The sequence below is a fragment of the Pseudophryne corroboree genome, chromosome 2 (genome assembly GCF_028390025.1).
Source record: "Pseudophryne corroboree isolate aPseCor3 chromosome 2, aPseCor3.hap2, whole genome shotgun sequence".
NCBI classification, from domain to species: Eukaryota; Metazoa; Chordata; class Amphibia; order Anura; family Myobatrachidae; genus Pseudophryne; species Pseudophryne corroboree.
The window spans coordinates 339,044,464-339,066,899 of NC_086445.1; the positions used below are offsets into that span (position 1 = coordinate 339,044,464).

The 22,436-nt window shown below is 49.1% G+C and overlaps 1 protein-coding gene across 2 annotated transcripts in view; it reads right to left on the reverse strand.

Moving 5' to 3' along the window:
* Positions 1 to 22,436, reverse strand: part of TGDS (TDP-glucose 4,6-dehydratase) — a 201,155-nt gene that overhangs the window by 23,329 nt on the left and 155,390 nt on the right. For both annotated transcript variants that reach the window (XM_063953018.1, XM_063953017.1), the window contains exon 10: positions 11,494 to 11,552. In XM_063953018.1, the coding sequence (XP_063809088.1) occupies positions 11,494 to 11,552 (59 nt within the window). The remainder of the gene's footprint in view (positions 1 to 11,493; positions 11,553 to 22,436) is intronic.

The window sequence follows — 22,436 nt, forward strand, 5'->3', positions numbered from 1 at the left end:
CATGCAGACTCAGTCTAGGAAAACTGTGCCCGAGGAGACGGACATACTTTGAGAGGAGGAAAACAGATAAGGAAACGGTGAGTAAACAAACCAACACACAACACAACACAACACGATAGCAACGCTAACCACAACAGGAAATTAGGGACAGCAACAGCATACCCAAGCAAGAAACATACAAGCTTGCAGGAAAAATAACGAAGCACGGAGGCGGGCGCCCAGTATCCCCTATGGACTACGAGAAAAGGAATTACCGGTAGGTATTAAATTCCTATTTTCTCTAACGTCCTAGGGGATACCGGGATGGTCTTAGTACCATGGGGAAGTCCCAAAGCTCCCAGACCGGGTGGGAGAGTGCTGAGACACCTGCAAAACAGATTGACCAAACTGAAGGTCCACTGTAGCCAAGGTATATTACTTGGTAGAACTTAAACGTTTTCGAACCAGACCAAGTAGCTGCTCGGCATAACTGCAAAGCAGAGACACCACGGACAGCCGCCAAGGAAGAACCCACCGACCTTGTGGAGTGGGCCTAAATAGATCTCGGCAGCTGCAAGGCTGCCGAAGAGTAAGCTTGCTGTATAGTAAAGCAGATCCAACGAGCAATTGACTGCTTTGAAGCAGGACAACCAATCTTGGTAGCGTCATAGAGAACAAAAAGCGAGTTGGATTTCCTGTGATGACCCGTTCTCTTGACATAAATCTTCAGAGCCCGAATTACATCCAGGGACTCTGGCGTAACAGACACCACAGGAACCACTATCGGTTGATTGATGTGAAACACCGACACCACCTCCGCTCTATCCTTGTGAAACACCTGATAAGGGCTCTTACAGGATAAGGCCCCCCAATTCCGAGCCTTGCTGAGGCCACGGCCAACAACACAACAGTCTTCCAAGTCAAATATTTCATGTCCACCCTGTGCAAAGGGTTCAAACCAATCCGATTGGAGAAAAGTTAGAACCAAATTGAGAACCCACGGCGCCGTGGGAGGCACAAAAGGAAGGCTGAATATGAAGGACTCCCTTCAAGAACGTCTGGACTTCCGGAATAACAGCCAACTGCCTCTGGAAGAAGACAAGGCCGAAATCTGGACTTTAATGGAGGCAGGCCCAAATCCACTCCCGTCTGCAAGAGGTGCAAGAAATGTCCCAGATGAAAATCTACAGTAGAATACTGCTGACCCTCACACTAAGAGACATATGTCTTCCATATGCGATGGTAATGTTTCGACGTGACGATAGTTGAAATAACATTTCCAGGAATCCCTTTTCTGGCTAAAATCTCCCTTTCAACTTTCAAGCCGTCAAACGTAGCCGTGGTAAGTCTTAATAGACGAACGGCCCTTGCAGAAGAAGATCTTCCTGAAGTGGCAGGGGCCAAGGCTCATCGAGGGACATGGCTAGGAGGTCCGCATACCAAGCCCTGCGTGGCCAATCCGGGGCAATCAGAATTGCCTGAACTCTTTCCCTTTTAAGTCTTTTTAGAACTCTGGGAATGAGAGGAATTGGAGTAAACAAGTAGATCAACTGGTAAACCCACGGCATCGTCAGAGCGTCCACTGCTGCAGCCTGTGGATCCCTCGTCCTGGAACAATAGCGATGCAGCTTTTTGTTGATCCGAGAAGCCATCATGTCTATCAGTGGACAGCCCCACCGTTGAACCAACATCTGAAACACTTGCGGGTGAAGGCCCCATTCCCCAGATCGTGTCTGCTTAGGAAGTCTGCTTCCCAATTGTCCACTCCCGGAATGAATATGGCCGACATGGTCCTGGCATTGCGTTCCGCCCAGGGGAGTATCCGGGACTCCTTTCGCATTGCGGCCCTGCTTTTTGTTCCTCCCTGTCGGTTTATGTAGGCCACCGCTGTGGCGTCATCCGACTGGACCTGTATGGCCAGGTGTTGAAGGAGAGATGCAGAAGGGCATTGTAAATCGCCCTGAGTTCCAGAATGTTTATCGGAAGGGAAGCTTCCTGAGGCGACCACCTCCCCTGAAACTGAGCCCCCTGGGTCACAGCACCCAACCACGGAGGCTCGCATCCATTTTCAACAGAATCCAAGCCTGAATTCCTCAGTGTCGACCTTCCACTAGGTGGGAGATTTGCAGCCACCATAATAGGGAAATCAGTGCCTTTGGCGAAAGAGATATTCCCTGGTGCATGTGCATAGGAGACCCTGACCATTTATCCAGCAGATCCAGCTGGAACAGACGGGCATGGAATCTTCCATACTGAATTGCCTCATAGGAGGCCACCATCTTGCCCAGTAGACGAATGCAAAGATACACAGAGATTTTTTGTGGTTTCAGCACGGAGCGAACCATAGACTGAATTGTTAAGGCCTTGTCCATAGGAAGGAACACTTTTTAAGATACCGTGTCCAGTATCATCCCCAGGAACTGAAGCCGCTGCGAAGGTTCCAGGTGCGACTTTTGCAGATTGAGAATCCACCCGTGAGTCGTGAGGAGCCACATAGTCAGGTTGATGCTCTACAACAACCACAGCTTTTATGAGAGGTCGTCCAAGTACGGGACGATGTTCACTCCCTTCACGGGGAGTTGTAACATCATCTCCGCCATCACCTTCGTGAACACCCTCGAGGCCGTGGAGAGACCAAAAGGCAAGGCCTGAAACTGGAAGTGGTTGTCCTGCAGAGCAAATCTGAGGTAAGCCTGATGAGGTGGCCATATCGGGATGTGAAAGTAATCATCCTTGATATCCAGGGATACAAGGAATTCCCCTTGTTCCAGGCCAGAAATCACTGCTCTCAAGAGACTCAATTTTGAACTTGAACACCCTTAGGTACGGGTTTAGAGATTTGAGGTTCAAGATCGACCGTACCAAACTATCCGGTTTCGGTACCACAAACAGGCTGGAATAAAATCCCTTATCTCGGAGTAGAGGTGGAACTGGAACAATAACCTGTGCCTGTAGCAGTTTTTGGATGGCTTCTTGCAAGGTAGGGAGTGTCTGAAACTCCAATCGGTATACTAGGTCTCTCATCCAATGGTCCCAGCAGGACTCCACCCAAACGTGTCTGAAATATTGGAGGCAACACCCACCTGAAAGCTACCCTGCAGCTGACGCCAACCGTCACACGGAGGGCTTAGTTGAAGAAGAGCCTGAAGACTGTTCCAGTGATCCAGTGGCCGCTGGTCTGCGTGGTTTACCTCGATTTCCTCTAGCTGCATTAGAGGCACCCCTGGCCTTGTCCCTAAATCTGGCCACGCGAAAGGACTGTAGAGAAGGGCCGGGGTAAGCACGTCTACCCAGAGGAGCCGCAGACGGCAGACAGGTGGACTTAACTGCCATTACTTGTGAAATCCACTTGTTTAGTTCCTCACCAAACAAGTCCTCACCCGTAAAGGGAAGATTCTCAATGCCTCTTTTGGAATCAGCGTTTGCTGTCCACTGTCACAGCCACAGCGCCCTGCAACTCGACACAGCCATAGCCGTGGAGCAGGAATTGATCAGGCCAATCTCCTTTATAGCCTCACTCATGTAGTTAGCGTAATCCTAAATGTGTCGCAGGAGTGTGAGAAGCTCATCCTGAGGCATATTCTCAAAACCCTCAATTACGTTACCAGTCTATTTAACAATGGCCCTTGTGATCCAACCACAAGCAATGGTGGGTCTCTGTGCGACTCCCACTGCAGTGTAAATGGATTTGAGCGTAGTTTCAATCTTACGATCAACAGGGTCCTTTAAGGAGATCGCTCAAGGTACAGGCAGTACAATTTTACGTGACAGCCTGGACACGGAGGTATCCACAGCAGGAGGATTCTCCCACACCTTCCTATCCTCAGAGGAATTGGGAAGGAAGTTAGCAACTGCTTACGGGTTTGAAATTTCTTGTCAGGATTAACCCACGTTTCTTTAAAAAGTGTGTTTAATTCCTTTGAGACAGGAAAGGTAGCAGTATACTACATTTTACATAAAAAAAACTACTCATCAGGTTCTGTCTCCTTACCAGGGATATTCAGGACTTCCCAAAAATAATATTTAAGGGCTTCCACACAGAGTACTGTCTTCTTTATCAACCTCCACTTCCCCTTCCTCCAAATCTGGCAACAGATTGGAGCACATGGGGCAGTGTGCGTTTCTGTGAAACTGGCAGAGGGGGTTGAGAAGCAGGTCTGAGGTCTGAAGTGTGAACCAGAAAATCATCCATAGCTTTTTTTTAACACTTGTCTTTCCTGCCTGGCAGTAGCCAGTTCAGATGATATGTTAGAAGTCATCCCATTAATAGAATCCAGCCATTCTGGCTCCTGTGTGCTGTTTCCAGCATGGAGTACACAACAGAGACCCCCCCCTGGAGTACAGGAAAACTTTGTGCTACAGGACTGACATACAATTTTCTTGCCTGACATACTGTACAGCAGAACACACACACAGGAACAGTGAAATAACACAGTAACCCAGAGAGCCTGGATGGAGTGAGACAGAGAGGGAGAAAACAGCACACTCTTGTCTCAACAGCTAAAGCACTGCTTTGCCGGGCAGTAACTAGAACCTTAGATAAGGTCACTGGCTATAAACAGACACCCCCCTTCTACAAACCCCCTTGGTACCAGTTCAAGGTGCTTTAGAGGGTCCTTGGAGGAGCAGCGCTTCCCTGCATGCAGCCTGGACTGTGATGCAGCAGGAAATGGCGCACTGAGCTGCTTGTCCCGCTCTCTGGGAAGCCTCACCGCTTTAATGGCGCACGGTGGCCCTGTATTAATTTATACTGGAAAATCTCACAAACTCACAGATAATAAGATTTTACTCACCGGTAAATCTATTTCTCGTAGTCCGTAGTGGATGCTGGGAACTCCGTAAGGACCGTGGGGAATAGCGGCTCCGCAGGAGACTGGGCACAACTAAAGAAAGCTTTAGGACTACCTGGTGTGCACTGGCTCCTCCCTCTATGACCCTCCTCCAGACCTCAGTTAGGATACTGTGCCCGGAAGAGCTGACACAATAAGGAAAGGATTTGGAATCCCGGGTAAGACTCATACCAGCCACACCAATCACACCGTATAACTCGTGATATTATACCCAGTTAACAGTATGAAATATAACTGAGCCTCACTAACAGATGGCTCATAACAATAACCCTTTAGTTAGGCAATAACTATATACAAGTATTGCAGACAATCCGCACTTGGGATGGGCGCCCAGCATCCACTACGGACTACGAGAAATAGATTTACCGGTGAGTAAAATCTTATTTTCTCTGACGTCCTAGTGGATGCTGGGAACTCCGTAAGGACCATGGGGATTATACCAAAGCTCCCAAACGGGCGGGAGAGTGCGGATGACTCTGCAGCCCCGAATGTGCAAACTCAAGGTCCTCCTCAGCCAGGGTATCAAACTTGTAGATTCTCAAAAATGTTTGAACCCGACCAAGTAACAGCTCAGCAAAATTGTAAAGCCGAGACCCCTCGGGCAGCCGCTCAAGAAGAGCCCACTTTCCTCGTGGAATGGGCTTTTACAGATTTAGGGTGCGGCAGTCCAGCCGCAGAATGTGCAAGTTGAATCGTGCTACAGATCCAGCGAGCAATAGTCTGCTTAGAAGCAGGAGCACCCAGCTTGTTGGGTGCATACAGGATAAATAGCGAGTCAGTTTTCCTGACTCCAGTCGTCCTGGAAACATATATTTTCAGGGCCCTGACTACGTCCAGTAACTTGGAGTCCTCCAAGTCCCACGTAGCCGCAGGCACCACAAAAGGTTGGTTCACATGAAAAGCTGATACCACCTTAGGAAGGAATTGGGAACGAGTCCTCAATTCCGCCCTATCCATATAAAAATCAGATAAGGGCTTTTGCATGACAAAGCCGCCAATTCTGATACACGCCTGGCCGACGCCAAGGCCAACAGCATGACCACTTTCCACGTGAGGTATTTTAGCTCTACGGATTTAAGTGGCTCAACCCAATGCGACTTCAGGAAATCCAACACCACGTTGAGATCCCACGGTGCCACTAGAGGCACAAACGGGGGCTGAATATGCAGCACTCCCTTAACAAAAGTCTGAACTTCAGGCAGTGAAGCCAGTTCTTTTTGGAAGAAAATGTACAGAGCCGAAATCTGGACCTTAATGGAACCCAATTTTTGGCCCATAGTCACTCCTGACTGTAGGAAGTGCAGAAATCGACCCAGTTGAAATTCCTCCGTTGGGGCCTTCCTGGCCTCACACCAAGCAACATATTTTCGCCATATGCGGTGATAATATTTTGCGATCACATCCTTCCTAGCCTTAATCAGCGTAGGAATGACTTCCTCCGGAATGCCTTTTTCCTTTAGGATCCGGTGTTCAACCGCCATGCCGTCAACACAGCCGTGGTAAGTCTTGGAACAGGCAGGGCCCCTGCTGCAGCAGGTCCTGTCTGAGCGGCAGAGGCCATGGGTCCTCTGAGATCATTTCTTGAAGTTCTGGGTACCAAGCTCTTCTTGGCCAATCCGGAACCACGAGTATAGTTCTTACCCCTCTCCTTCTTATTATTCTCAGTACCTTGGGTATGAGAGGCAGAGGAGGGAACACATACACCGACTGGTACACACACGGTGTTACCAGAGCGTCCACAGCTATCGCCTGAGGGTCCCTTGACCTGGCGCAATCTCTTTTTATTGAGGCGGGACGCCCTCATGTCCACCTGTGGCCTTTCCCAATGGTGTACAATCAATTTGAAAGACTTCTGGATGAAGTCCCCACTCTCCCGGGTGGAGGTCGTGCCTGCTGAGAAAGTCTGCTTCCCAGTTGTCCACTCCGGGAATGAACACTGCTGACAGTGCTAACACATGATTTTCCGCCCATCGGAAAATCCTTGTGGCTTCTGCCATCGCCATCCTGCTTCTTGTGCCGCCCTGCTGGTTTACATGGGCGACCGCCGTGATGTTGTCTGACTGGATCAGCACCGGCTGGTGTTGAAGCAGGGGTCTAGCCTGACTTAGGGCATTGTGAATGGCCCTTAGTCCCAGAATATTTATGTGTAGGGAAGTCTCCTGACTTGACCATAGTCCTTGGAAGTTTCTTCCCTGTGTGACTGCCCCCCAGCCTCGAAGGCTGGCATCCGTGGTCACCAGGACCCAGTCCTGTATGCCGAATCTGCGGCCCTCTAGAAGATGAGCACTCTGCAGCCACAACAGCGACACCCTGGCCCTTGGAGACAGGGTTATCAGCCGATGCACCTGAAGATGCGACCCGGACCATTTGTCCAACAGATCCCACTGGAAGATCCTTGCATGGAACCTGCCGAATGGAATTTCTTCGTAAGAAGCTACCATCTTCCCCAGGACTCGCGTGCATTAATGCACCAACACCTGTATTTGTATTAGGAGGTCTCTGACTAGAGATGACAACTCCTTGGCCTTCTCCTCCGGGAGAAACCCTTTTTCCTGTTCTGTGTCCAGAACCATACCCAGGAACAGTAGACGCGTCGTAGGAACCAGCTGCGACTTTGGACTATTCAGAATCCAGCCGTGCTGTTGTAGCACTTCCCGAGATAGTGCTACTCCGACGGACAACTGCTCCCTGGACCTCGCCTTTATAAGGAGATCGTCCAAGTACGGGATAATTATTTTATAACTCCCTTTTTTCGAAGGAGTATCATCATTTCGGCCATTACCTTGGTAAATACCCTCGGTGCCGGGGACAGACCAACGGCAACGTCTGGAATTGGTAATGACAGTCCTGTACCACAATTTTGAGGTACTCCTGGTGAGGAGGGTAAATGGGGACATGCAGGTAAGCATCCTTGATGTCCAGTGATACCATGTAATCCCCTTCGTCCAGGCTTGCAATAACCGCCCTGAGCGATTCCATTTTGAACTTGAACCTTCGTATATAAGTGTTCAAGGATTTCAATTTTAGAATGGGTCTCACCGAACCGTCTGGTTTCGGTACCACAAACATTGTGGAATAGTAACCCCGGCCTTGTTGAAGGAGGGGTACCTTGATTATCACCTGCTGGAAGTACAGCTTGTGAATTGCCGCCAGTACTACCTCCCCTCGAGGGCAGCAGGCAAGGCTGATTTGAGGTAACAGCGAGGGGGAGTCGCCTTGAACTCCAGCTTGTATCCCTGTGATACTACTTGCAGAACCCAGGGATCCACCTGTGAGCGAGCCCACTGGTCGCTGAAGTTCCCGAGACGCGCCCCCACCGCACCTGGCTCCACCTGTGGAGCCCCAGCGTCATGCGGTGGACTCAGAGGAAGCGGGGGAAGATTTTTGATCCTGGGAACTGGCTGTCTGGTGCAGCTTTTTCCCTCTTCCCTTGTCTCTGTGCAGAAAGGAAGCGCCTTTAACCCGCTTGCTTTTCTGAAGCCGAAAGGCTGTGAGGAAACTTGAGGTAAATTTTTTCCTTCCCAGCTGTTGCTGTGGATACGAGGTCCCAGAGACCATCCCCAAACAATTCCTCACCCTTATAAGGCAGAATCTTCATGTGCCTTCTAAAGTCAGCATCGCCTGTCCACTGCCGGGTCCCTAATACCCTCCTGGCAGAATGGACATTGCATTAATTCTGGATGCCAGCCGGCAAATATCCCTCTGTGCATCCCTCATATATAAGACAACGTCTTTAATATGTTCTATTAGCAAAATAGTATCCCTGTCCTGACAGGGTACTAGACCACGCTGCAGCAGCACTATCCATGCTGAGGCAATTGCAGGTCTCAGTATAGTACCTGAGTGTGTATATACAGACTTCAGGATAACCTCCTGCTCTTTATCAGCAGGCTCCTTCAAAGTGGCCGTATCCTAAGACGGCAGTGCCACCTTTTTTGACAAACGTGTGAGTGCCTTATCCACCCTAGGGGATATCACCCAACGTGACCTATCTTCTGGCGGGAAAGGGTACGCCATCAGTAACTTTTTAGAAATTACCAGTTTCTTATCGGGGGAACCCACGCTTCTTCACACACTTCATTCATTCATCTGATGGGGGAACAAAACACTGGCTGCTTTTTCTCCCCAAACATAAAACCCCTTTTTTGTGGTACCTGGGTTAATGTCAGAAATGTGTAACACATTTTTCATTGCCGAGATCATGCAACGGATGTTCCTAGTGGATTGTGTATATGTCTCAACCTCGTCGACACTGGAGTCAGACTCCGTGTCGACATCTGTGTCTGCCATCTGAGGTAGCGGGCGTTTTTGAGCCCCTGATGGCCTTTGAGACGCCTGGGCAGGCGCGGGCTGAGAAGCCGGCTGTCCCACAGCTGTTACGTCATCCAGCCTTTTATGTAAGGAGTTGACACTGTCGGTTAATACCTTCCACCTATCCATCCACTCTGGTGTCGGCCCAACAGGGGGCGACATCACATTTATCGACATCTGCTCCGCCTCCACATAAGCCTCCTCATCAACCATGTCGACACAGCCGTACCGACACACCACACACACACAGGGAATGCTCTGACTGAGGACAGGACCCCACAAAGTCCTTTGGGGAGACAGAGAGAGAGTATGCCAGCACACACCAGAGCGCTATATAATGCAGGGATTCACACTACCCACAGTGATTTTTCCCTTATAGCTGCTATAATACACAGATTTGCGCCTAAATTTAGTGCCCCCCCCTCTCTTTTTAACCCTTTGAGCCTGAAAACTACAGGGGAGAGCCTGGGGAGCTGTCTTCCAGCTGCACTGTGAAGAGAAAATGGCGCCAGTGTGCTGAGGGAGATAGCCCCGCCCCTTTTTCGGCGGACTTCTCCCGCTTTTTTATGGATCTCTGGCAGGGGTATTTTTCACATACATAGCCTCTAGGACTATATATTGTGATTTTTTTGCCAGCCAAGGTGTTAATATTGCTGCTCAGGGCGCCCCCCCCCAGCGCCCTGCACCCATCAGTGACCGGAGTGTGAGGTGTGCATGAGGAGCAATGGCGCACAGCTGCAGTGCTGTGCGCTACCTTGTTGAAGACCGAAGTCTTCTGCCGCCGATTTTCAGGACCATCTTCTTGCTTCTGGCTCTGTAAGGGGGACGGCGGCGCGGCTCCGGGACTGGACGATCGAGGTCGGGCCCTGTGTTCGATCCCTCTGGAGCTAATGGTGTCCAGTAGCCTAAGAAGCCCAAGCTAGCTGCAAGCAGGTAGGTTCGCTTCTTCTCCCCTTAGTCCCTCGTAGCAGTGAGTCTGTTGCCAGCAGATCTCACTGAAAATAAAAAACCTAAAAAAAAACTTTCTTTTTCTAGGAGCTCAGGAGAGCCCCTAGTGTGCATCCAGCTCAGCCGGGCACAAGATTCTAACTGAGGTCTGGAGGAGGGTCATAGAGGGAGGAGCCAGTGCACACCAGGTAGTCCTAAAGCTTTCTTTAGTTGTGCCCAGTCTCCTGCGGAGCCGCTATTCCCCATGGTCCTTACGGAGTTCCCAGCATCCACTAGGACGTCAGAGAAAACGGGGTTTACTTTAAACCCCTTTTCTGTGTCAGCACCAGTGTGGCTATATGCAGCAGGCACCTCAGCGTCGAGTGCTTGCCGCGCCCTTATGCCGCCATCTGAACCGGGGACCCACTAACCGGGACCCCGGTCCTGTACTCACCAACCAGCGTCTTCAGCTCTGTTAAGGGTGGAGGTGGGCTGTTGGAGTGCGGGCTCACCTTGCGGGTGAGCGAAACACCTCAGGAGCTAGCGTCCTGTCAGCGGGGATCTGGACCATTAACCATTCATTAGCCATTCAAGAGGTCGATACCGGTCCCCCGGTCCCCTCCCCCCCCCCACTTAGTCCCACGACGCAGGCAGACTGGTGCCAACCAGTGCTGCCTGAAAATAACAAAGTAAAATAACGTTTTTGAAGAAAACTCTCTGGAGCTCCAGAGAATGCACCCGATTCCTCAGGTACATTTTTCTAGACTGAGTCTGCAGAAAGGGCATAGAGGGGAGGAGCCAGCACACACTGAAGAAGTGCCAAGGCTCCAACGAACCCCATCTATACCCCATGGTACTAAGACCATCCCAGTATCCCCATGGACTTTAGAGAAAGGAGATTTTTACAGGGGGAGGCTGGTGTCAGGGGGTACTATTATTAGGATTTAAAACCACTGCAACAGCAACATTTTTCTCTAATGGGCAAAACCATGTGCACTGCAGGTGGGGCAGATATAACATAACTCTCTCTGAACATGTTATATCTGCCCCACCTGCAGTGCAGATGGTTTTGCCCATTAGAGAAAGATTTTGCTGCTGCGATCAGGTCTGAATTAGACCCAAAGTGTCCATTGGGGTGACCTCACTGTAGTAGTAGGGGCTCTGCAAACCCACAATGAAGGCATGTCTCTCTACAAGGCAGGCACAAGAAAAGGGAGGTAGCCATGTACTTTATAATACGCTTGGTAGGCACATACGTTCAACTGACAAGGTAATGCAGGTTTTTATTTTCTGCAGTTCATAGTTAAAATAATATTGAGCACATCCCTGGTTAGGTATAAATCATCAGTATGTAACAGGGGAGAAAAACGACTATTATTAACTGCTGTTAATGTAAAACAGATACATGCAAATATACATATATTACCTGTCATTTATATAATCCATCCAACACTCAGTTTCTGTTTCTGAGGAAGTCTTTCGAATCTTTAAAATAAAATAAAAAGTTTAAAATTACTCTTAACCATGTTTGGTTTTTAGAATTGTTCACCACAAGACATGTATAATAGTTTAGGGTTTTCATTTGAAGAGTATCTGACCTCTATATATAGTGGAGTGACCTCAATAAGGTACCTTATAGTAAGGAACTATGGGCAATACTTAGCAGGCAGTTGTTACAGTGAATTGATAAGTTATACTTGCCACTAAGTCTAGCGTGGATCTTTTTTCTGCTATTTTCTGTAAAAGGTCACAAGCTGATAACTACAGTGTTACTGTAACTACACTACTTATCCCAGTGATTTTCAACCTTCAGTCACTCATGGCACACTGAATAAGACGCTGAAATTGCCAAGGCAAACGATCATTTTTTCGTTTTTAAAGGAGAGGTTTTACCATTAAACAAAAAAAGGGATGTGATGTAGCAGGCTGGAAAATACGCGTAATTGCAGAAAGGTAATCATTACCTGTCCGCACTCACCACATGTGTCTGCACTTACAGGGGTCGCTCCACTCCACAGTGAAAGAGCGACCCCAGAAGGATACAAGAAAAACACAAACTTCTGTCCGTTACCAGTAATACTCTCCTCACCCTAATCGGGTGTGGTACAGAAGATGGACATTAAATACAGTAGACAGTCATTAGGTCTACACCATAAGGTCGACCGGGTCAAAATGTCGACTTTTTTTTTTTTAAATGGGTGTTTTTAAATATTTTTTTTTACCAAACTTTGTTGAAATGTGTCCCCTCGCAGGCTTGCCATTCTTTGGGCTCGGTGGCTTGCTCTGCTTGCCACAAGGTTACTTAAGGTAATAGTTTGTGACATAGTAAATTTGTTGAATTGCCATGCTCCGGGCTTGTTTACTAAAGGTTTGTGACATGAATAGTAAATGCAGCAAAATATGCAAAATCAAACAAAAAACCCTAAAAAACCCCTAAAAAAAAAGCGTTGACCATATGTGTGTCGACCTTTTGACCCCGTCAACCTTTTTTCATGTCAACCAGATGGTGTCGACCTATTGACTGCCTATCTAACTATACATTGGAATCCCCTCTTGGCTGCTGTTGGGTTTCATCAATCATTGGAGAAACTGTCCCCAGTCACTGGTAAGGAGGGCCCATACCTAAGCTATGGGATGTGTTAAAGGTTAAATAGCAGACATGCTTAGCACATCCCATAGATTAGGTAGGATCCTCCTTACCAATGACTGGGTACAGTGAAACATTCACTAATACACATATATCCCCGCATACAGCACAAGGGCCCCACATACTGTATTCCCTCACACTCACTAGGTGCACAGTAATCCATTTTGGCAGAATCCTGCAGCTTGCGCTGGTGCTCTTCCCTTGTGTAGAGCAACTGTGTATTGTAACTGCACAGACGTTCCTGCGCATTATCAGCTGTGGCATCCGGTGCAAGCAGTGTATATATTCGACACATGACAGGGCCAGTATATGTAAGCACCGCAGCACCTGAGATTGGGTCCAGCTTGTGTCCAATCTTTTTCCCAGCACAGCGTACGACTCAGAGTAGAGTGATGTCTGAGCAGGGGAGTGGAGCTAGACAGTATTGAGGAGGCCGGATGTCAGACTGAGAGGTGGAGCTGCTGCGGCAGATCCATGGTCATCTAGAGAGTGACACAACTACTTTGCTGCTTGTAAGCAAGAGTGGAGGGAAACACATGTGTGTGGCATGGGTGTAGCAGTGGGGGGAAGTGTGTGTATGTGTGTGTGTGTGGGGGGGGGGGGGCAGTGAGGCGTGATGGGAGCAATGTGAGCAATAGGGGGCAGTGAGATGTGATTGGAGCAATGTGAGTCGTAGGGGACAGTGAGATGTAATGGTAGCAGTAGGGGACAGTGAGCAGTAGGGGGCAGTGTGGTGTCATGGGAGCAATGTGAGCAGTAGGGGACAGTGAGGGGTGGGGGAGCAGTGTGGTGTGATTGGAGCAATGTGAGTAGTAGGGACAGTGAGATGTAATGGGAGCAATGGGAGAGGTGGGGGAGCAGTGAGGTGTGATGGGAGCACTGTGAGCAGTAGGGGGCAGTGTGGTGTGATGGAAGCAATGTGAGCAGTAGGGGACAGTGAGGGGTGGGGGAGCAGTGAGGTGTGATTGGAGCAATGTGAGTAGTAGGGGACAGTGATATGTAATGGGAGCAATGGGAGAGGTGGGGGAGCACTGTGAGCAGTAGGGGGCAGTGTGGTGTGATGGGAGCAATGTGAGCAGTAGGGGACAGTGAGGGGAGGGGGAGCAGTGAGGTGTGATGGGAGCACTGTGAGCAGTAGGGGGCAGTGTGGTGTGATGGGAGCAATGTGAGCAGTAGGGGGCAGTGAGGGGTGGGGGAGCTGTGATGGGAGCAATGTGAGCAATAGGGGCAGTGAGGGATAGGGGAGCAGTGAGGTGTGATGGGAGTAATGTGGGCAATATGGGACATTGAAATGTGATGGGAGCAATGTGAGCAGTAGGGGACAGTGAGATGTAATGGGAGCAATGTGAGCAGTAGGGGACAGTGAAGGGTGGGGGAGCAAAGTGAGCTGTAGGGGGCAGTGTGGTGTGATGGGAGCAATGGGAGAGGTGGGGGAGCAGTGAGGTGTGATGGGAGCACTGTGAGCAGTAGAGGGCAGTGTGGTGTGATGGAAGCAATGTGAGCAGTAGGGGACAGTGAGGGGTGGGGGAGCAGTGAGGTGTGATGGGAGCACTGTGAGCAGTAGAGGGCAGTGTGGTGTAATGGGAGCAATGTGAGCAGTAGGGGACAGTGAGGGGTGGGGAAGCAGTGAGGTGTAATGGGAGCACTGTGAGCAGTAGGGGGCAGTGTGGTGTGATGGGAGCAATGTGAGCAGTAGGGGACAGTGAGGAGTGGGGAAGCAGTGAGGTGTGATTGGAGCAATGTGTGTCGTAGGGGGCAGTGAGGTATGATGAGAGCAATGTGACCAGTAGGGGGCAGTGAGGGGTGGGGGAGCTGCAGTGAGGGATAGGGGAGCAGTGAGGTGTGATGGGCGTAATGTGAGCAATATGGGACAGTGAGATATAATGGGAGCAATGTGAGCAAGGGGACAGTGAGATGTAATGGGAGCAATGTGAGCAGTAGGGGACAGGTGAAGGGTGGGGGAGCAGTGAGGTGTGATGGGAGCACTGTGAGCAGTAGAGGGCAGTGTGGTGTAATGGGAGCAATGTGAGCAGTAGGGGACAGTGAGGGGTGGGGAAGCAGTGAGGTGTGATGGGAGCACTGTGAGCAGTAGGGGGCAGTGTGGTGTGATGGGAGCAATGTGAGCAGTAGGGGATGGGAAGCAGTGAGGTGTGATTGGAGCAATGTGTGTAGTAGGGCGCAGTGAGGGGTGGGTGAACAGTGAGGTGTGATGGGCGCAATGTGACCAGTAGGGGGCAGTGAGGGGTGGGGGAGCTGTGATGGGAGCAATGTGAGCAATAGGGGCAGTGAGGGATAGGGGAGCAGTGAGGTGTGATGGGCGTAATGTGAGCAATATGGGACAGTGAGATGTAATGGGAGCAATGTGAGCAGTAGGGGACAGTGAGATGTAATGGGAGCAATGTGAGCAGTAGGGGACAGTGAGATGTAATGGGAGCAATGTGAGCAGTAGGGGACAGTGAAGGGTGGGGGAGCAAAGTGAGCTGTAAGGGGCAGTGTGGTGCGATGGGAGCAATGTGAGCAGTAGGGAACAGTGAGGGGTGGGGGAGCAATGAGGTGTGATTGGAGCAATGTGAGCAGTAGGGGACAATGAGGGGTGGGGGAACAGGGAGGTGTGATTGGAGCAATGTGAGTAGTTGGGGGCAGTGAGGGGTGGGAGAACAGTGAGGTGTGATGGAATAAATGCGAGTAGTAGGGGGCAGTGAGGGGTGGGGGAGCAGTGAGGTGTGAGGAGAGCAGTGTGAGCTCTGGAAGGGGGGAGGACTGTGAGATTAGGAGTGAACTGCCAATGAGAGAGCTATGAAAGGGATAATGAGAAGGCTATGGAGGGGCATCAGGTAGTAATGGAGGGAGGTCACAGTAATAGACTTTTGGTGAATGGGGGGCATTAATGATATGTCTAGGGGCGGCCTTACCCCTAAATCCCCCCCTGATCATAAGGATACTTTTATATCCAATGTGGCACACAAAGGTGCATTCACACTGTCACTTTTCATTTCTATCCGACACAGGAATGTAGTGCACATCTTGTCATCATTTAATGCAAATACATTAACAATCTCTGAAAGGTAAAACAACTTAATTTAAATGACCTTATAAAAGATGTTGGAAAGGGAAGAGGAAGTATTCTGATGTCTAAGGGGGATAATTCAACTAGCAGGAGTAAGTGAAACAGGGTGGTAGCCTCTGGCTTTAAGGCCTGGGGCTGTTTAATTAGAGCCCCTTTTTCTCACCAGGTAAATGACTGTGTTAACCCATAGAATCCGGGATAAGTTCCTGGCTCTATGGGTTAACACGGTCGTGGCACCCGCAAACAGGCTATTTAACACAGATTTCTTTTCAAGCCTGCTGGCCGATTTTATAGAGAGGGTATACATAGGATAAACAATTATACATAAGTGCCAACTACAACCCTGCTGGTTACATTACACAAACAATTTTTCTAATAAAAAGGGTTGTGGGAGTTAACCGCAAATATTAAGTATACCTAGAATGTATAAGATGGACCACAGCAGATATTTCCGGTAACTGGTGCAATCCTTCCATCTGAATCCCCCATAAATTTCTATGGGGGATGCAATGCTGCCAGATTTAGCAATTTCCGGCATGCAATGCATTCCGGTTATTGACCCCCTGCATCTACTGCCAACTGAAGATGGTGGTAGCCGGTTGTAGCATATGGGTAACACTTCGTGGATTCAGCCGTCAGAGGGTTCCCCCGGAACCCTCCCCGCAAATGGCATGTATTGATAGCGGGATCGCAAATGCACAGAAGCCCCTGTAGCTCACTGAGCACCCCACAGGACTAATATCGCACCCAGGTTGCATTGTATAAGCAATTCATGATAAATGTGCCCATTAGACTTTTTCTTTTGGCTATCTAAAGAGAACTGTTTATTCAATAAACAGGCAGAGACTATTGTATACTAGACCTCTAATAACCTTTAAAACTGTTTTTTTCTTGTGAATGAAATAGAAGTAGAAAGTTTAGCTTACTGAAAAGAAGTCAGTAAAAGTACAGTATGTGCTGCGCTCAGCCTGGTGTTTGTTTTGCTGGTGTTTAAAAAATACTTACTGTCTGATGTATAACAACTTGTAACAAAAGTACTTATGCAGTGTTATGTAACAACTACCTATATATTACATCACCACCGGGTACTCTTACCATTAACCGTCCCAGGATACAGACGAAGACTCTGCACTGCAGAAAACAGTCTTCTTCCATTTTTTCTTTCACTTTTAATATTGTTATATTTTTTCATTTTCACAATCGCACAATCTCTCTGCCCCCCCCCCCCCCTTTTCCTTCTTTCTCCTTTTTCTTTCCCCTCCAACCCTCCTCTACCTACTTCTATTTCCTCTAAAGTAATACACATTGCTCTTCTGATTAGATATTATAATAAATGTGTTATTCTTTTAAAACCTGCATTGTAAGCTGTGTACACCATCTTGTCACTTTGAAACTAAGTAAAATAATTTGTATCTTTACTAGTGTACTTATCATTTGTTACATAACACTGCAAAAGTGCATTTATCACAAGTTGTTACACATCAGACATTAAGTATTTTACAAACACCAGGCTGAGCGCAGCACATACTTTTACAGCAAAGGTCGGTCACCTATTTCTGTGCAGCGGCTCGTCATCCTAATCAATCAACTGCTCAGTGCGCAGGTGCACAACGCTAATTTACTATAAAGAAGAATTGCCACATTTCTACCTTGGATCCCATTTAATCCAACATCATACCTAGTAAACCCAATTTAATTCTACAGCAAAGAAAATAAAAACAATCCCAGCACTGTCAAAATAACAGAGACTAAAAAACGATAAACAACAAAAAAAGTGCACAGATGAGAATTTATAGTCCTGGGTAATAATAAGAATTTACTCACCGGTAATTCTATTTCTCGTAGTCCGTAGTGGATGCTGGGAACTCCGTAAGGGCCATGGGGAATAGACGGGCTCCGCAGGAGACTGGGCACTCTAAAAGAAAGATTAGGTACTATCTGGTGTGCACTGGCTCCTCCCTCTATGCCCCTCCTCCAGACCTCAGTTAAGGAAACTGTGCCCGGAAGAGCTGACACACCAAGGAAAGGATTTGGAATCCAGGGTAAGACTCATACCAGCCACACCAATCACACTGTACAACTTGTGATAACCATACCCAGTTAACAGTATGAACAACAACTGAGCCTCAGTAACAGATGGCTCATAACCATAACCCTTTAGTTAAGCAATAACTATATACATGTATTGCAGAGAGTCCGCACTTGGGACGGGCGCCCAGCATCCACTACGGACTACGAGAAATAGAATTACCGGTGAGTAAATTCTTATTTTCTCTGACGTCCTAGTGGATGCTGGGAACTCCGTAAGGACCATGGGGATTATACCAAAGCTCCTAAACGGGCGGGAGAGTGCGGATGACTCTGCAGCAGCGAATGAGCATAGGCAAGGTCCTCCTCAGCCAGGGTATGAAACTTGTAGAACTTAGCAAATGTGTTTGAACCCGACCAAGTAGCAGCTTGGCAAAGCTGTAAAGCCGAGACCCCTCGGGCAGCCGCCCAAGAAGAGCCCACCTTCCTTGTGGAATGGGCTTTTACTGATTTAGGATGCGGTAACCCTGCCGCAGAATGAGCTTGCTGAATCGTGTTACAGATCCAGCACGCAATAGTTTGCTTTGAAGCCGGAGCACCCAGTTTGTTGGGTGCATGCAGGATAAACAGCGAGTCAGTTTTCCTGACTCCAGCCATCCTGGCTACATAGATTTTCAAAGCCCTGACTACATCAAGTAACCTGGAGTCCTCCAAGTCCAGAGTAGCCGCAGGCACCACAATAGGCTGGTTCAAATGAAACGCTGATACCACCTTAGGGAGAAATTGGGGACGAGTCCTCAACTCTGCCCTGTCCATATGAAAGATCAGATATGGGCTTTTACATGACAAAGCCCCCAATTCTGACACACGCCTAGCTGAAGCTAAGGCCAACAGCATGACCACCTTCCATGTGAGATACTTTAGCTCCACGGTCTTAAGTGGCTCAAACCAGTGTGATTTCAGGAAATCCAACACAACGTTAAGATCCCAAGGTGCCACTGGAGGCACAAAAGGGGGCTGAATATGCAGCACACCCTTAACAAACGTCTGAACTTCAGGCAGTGAAGCCAGTTCTTTTTGAAAGAAAATAGATAGGGCCGAAATCTGGACCTTTATGGACCCCAATTTTAGGCCCATAGTCACCCCTGACTGTAGGAAGTGCAGAAATCGACCCAGCTGGAATTCCTCTGTTGGGGCCTTCCTGGCCTCACACCAAGCAACATATTTCCGCCATATGCGGTGATAATGCTTTGCGGTCACATCCTTCCTAGCTTTTATCAGCGTAGCAATCACTTCATCTGGAATGCCTTTTTCCGTTAGGATCCGGCGTTCAACCGCCATGCCGTCAAACGCAGCCGCGGTAAGTCTTGGAACAGACAGGGCCCCTGCTGTAACAGGTCCTGTCTGAGAGGCAGAGGCCATGTGTCCTCTGAGATCATTTCTTGTAGTTCTGGGTACAAAGTTCTTCTTGGCCAATCCGGAAAGATGAGTATAGTTCTTACTCCTCTCTTTCTCACTATCCTCAGTACCTTGGGTATGAGAGGAAGAGGAGGGAACACATAAACCGACTGGTACACCCACGGTGCCACTAGTGCGTCCACAGCTATCGCCTGAGGGTCCCGAGACCTGGCGCAATATTTTTTTTAGCTTTTTGTCGAGGCGGGATGCCATCATGTCCACCTGTGGCAGTTCCCACCGACTTGCAATCTGCGCGAAGACTTCTTGATGAAGTCCCCACTCTCCCGGGTGGAGGTCGTGCCTGCTGAGGAAGTCTGCTTCCCAGTTGTCCACTCCCGGAATGAACACTGCTGACAGTGCTAGCACGTGATTCTCCGCCCATCGAAGAATCCTTGTGGCTTCTGCCATTGCCATCCTGCTTCTTGTGCCGCCCTGGCGGTTTACATGGGCGACCGCCGTGATGTTGTCTGACTGAATCAGTACTGATTGGTTTTGAAGCAGGGGCTCTGCTTGACTCAGATGGCCCTTAGTTCCAATATATTTATGTGTAGAGAAGTCTCCAGACTTGACCACTGTCCTTGGAAGTTTCTTCCCTGAGTGACTGCCCCCCATCCTCGGAGGCTTGCATCCGTGGTCACCAGGACCCAGTCCTGTATGCCGAACCTGCGTCCCTCGAGAAGATGAGCACTCTGCAGCCACCACAGCAGAGACACCCTGGCCCTTGGGGACAGGGTGATCAACCGATGCATCTGAAGATGCGATCCGGACCATTTGTCCAACAGATCCCAATGAAAGATCCTTGCATGGAACCTGCCGAAGGGAATTGCTTCGTAAGAAGCCACCATCTTTCCCAGGACTCGCGTGCAGTGATGCACCGACACCTGTTTTGGTTTCAGGAGGTCCCTGACCAGAGATGACAATTCCTGGGCCTTCTCCTCCGGGAGAAACACCTTCTTCTGTTCTGTGTCCAGAATCACTCCTAGGAAAAGCAGACGCGTCGTAGGAATCAGCTGCGACTTTGGGATATTCAGAATCCAGCCGTGCCGTTGCAACACTTCCTGAGAGAGTGCTACGCTGACCAACAACTGCTCTTTGGACCTCGCCTTTATGAGGAGATCGTCCAAGTACGGGATAATTATAACTCCCTTTTTTCGAAGGAGTATCATCATTTCGGCCATTACCTTGGTAAATATTCTCGGAGCCGTGGAGAGACCAAACGGCAACGTCTGGAATTGGTAATGACAGTTCTGTACCACAAACCTGAGGTACTCCTGGTGAGGTGGGTAAATGGGGACATGCAAGTAAGCATCCTTGATGTCCAGCGACACCATAAAATCCCCCTCTTCCAGGCTTGCAATAACCGCCCTGAGCGATTCCATTTTGAACTTGAACTTCTTTATATAAGTGTTCAAGGATTTTAAATTTAGAATGGGTCTCACCGAACCGCCCGGTTTCGGTACCACAAACATTGTGGAATAGTAACCCCTTCCCTGTTGAAGGAGGGGGACCTTTATTATCACCTGCTGGAGGTACAGCTTGTGAATTGCCGCCAGTACTATCTCCCTTTCCCTGGGAGGAGCTGGCAAGGCTGATTTGAGGTAACGGCGAGGGGGAGTCGCCTCGAACTCCAGCTTGTATCCCTGAGATACAATTTGTACAGCCCAGAGATCCACTTGTGAGCGAACCCACTGCTTGCTGAAGTTTCGGAGACGCGCCCCCACCCGACCTGGCTCCGCCAGTGGAGCCCCAACATCATGCGGTGGACTTAGTGGAAGCAGGGGAGGATTTTTGTTCCTGGGAACTGGCTGCCTGGTGCAGCTTCTTTCCTCTACCCCTGCCTCTGGCCAGAAAGGATGCGCCTCTGACCCGCTTGCCTTTCTGAGGCCGAAAGGACTGCATTTGATAATACGGTGCTTTTCTTAGGCTGTGAGGGAACCTGAGGTAAAAAAGTCGACTTCCCAGCTGTTGCTGTGGATACGAGGTCCGAGAGACCGTCCCCGAACAATTTCTCACCCTTATAAGGCAAAACCTCCATGTGTTTTTTAGAATCAGCATCACCTGTCCACTGCCGAGTCCATAATACTCTCCTGGCAGAAACGGACATTGCATTAATTCTAGATGCCAGCAGGCAAATGTCCCTCTGGGCATCCCGCATATATAAGACGACGTCTTTTATATGTTCCATGGTTAGCAAAATAGTATCCCTGTCGAGGGAATCAATGTTGTCTGACAGGGTATCAGTCCATGCTGCTGCAGCACTACACATCCAGGCTGAAGCAATAGCAGGTCTCAGTAGAGTACCAGTGTGTGTATACACAGACTTCAGGATAGCTTCCTGCTTTCTATCCGCAGGCTCCTTTAGGGCGGCCGTATACTGAGACGGCAGTGCCACCCTTTTAGATAAGCGTGTGAGCGCCTTGTCCACCCTAGGGGATGTTTCCCAACGTAACCTATCCGTTGGCGGGAAAGGGTAAGCCATCAGTAACCTCTTAGAAATCACTAGTTTCTTATCAGGGAAACTCCACGCTTCTTCACACAAATCATTTAATTCATCAGATGGGGGAAAATTCACTGGCTGCTTTTTCTCCCCAAACATAATACCCCTCTTGGTGGTAACCGCGTTAACGTCAGAAATGTGCAATACATCTTTCATTGCAGTAATCATGCATCGGATGGCCTTTGTAGACTGTACATTTGTCTCATCCTCATCTACACTGGAGTCAGACTCCGTATCGACATCTGTGTCTACCATCTGAGCCAGAGGGCGTTTATGAGCCCCTGACGGCCTCTGAGTCGCCTGGGCAGGCACGGGCTGAGACCCCGGCTGTCCCAAGGCTGCTGCGTCATCGAACCTTTTATGTAAGGAGTTGACACTGTCGGTTAAGACCTTCCACATATCCATCCAATCAGGTGTCGGCCCCATCGGGGGCGACACCACACTAATCTGCCCCTGCTCCGCCTCCACGTAACCCTCCTCATCAAACATGTCGACACAGCCGTACCGACACACCGCACACACACACAGGGAATGCTCTGACTGAGGACAGGACCCCACAAAGTCCTTTGGGGAGACAGAGAGAGAGTATGCCAGCACACACCACAGCGCTATATAACACAGGGATGTACACTATAATAAGTGATTTTTCCCAATAGCTGCTTACTTATCTTA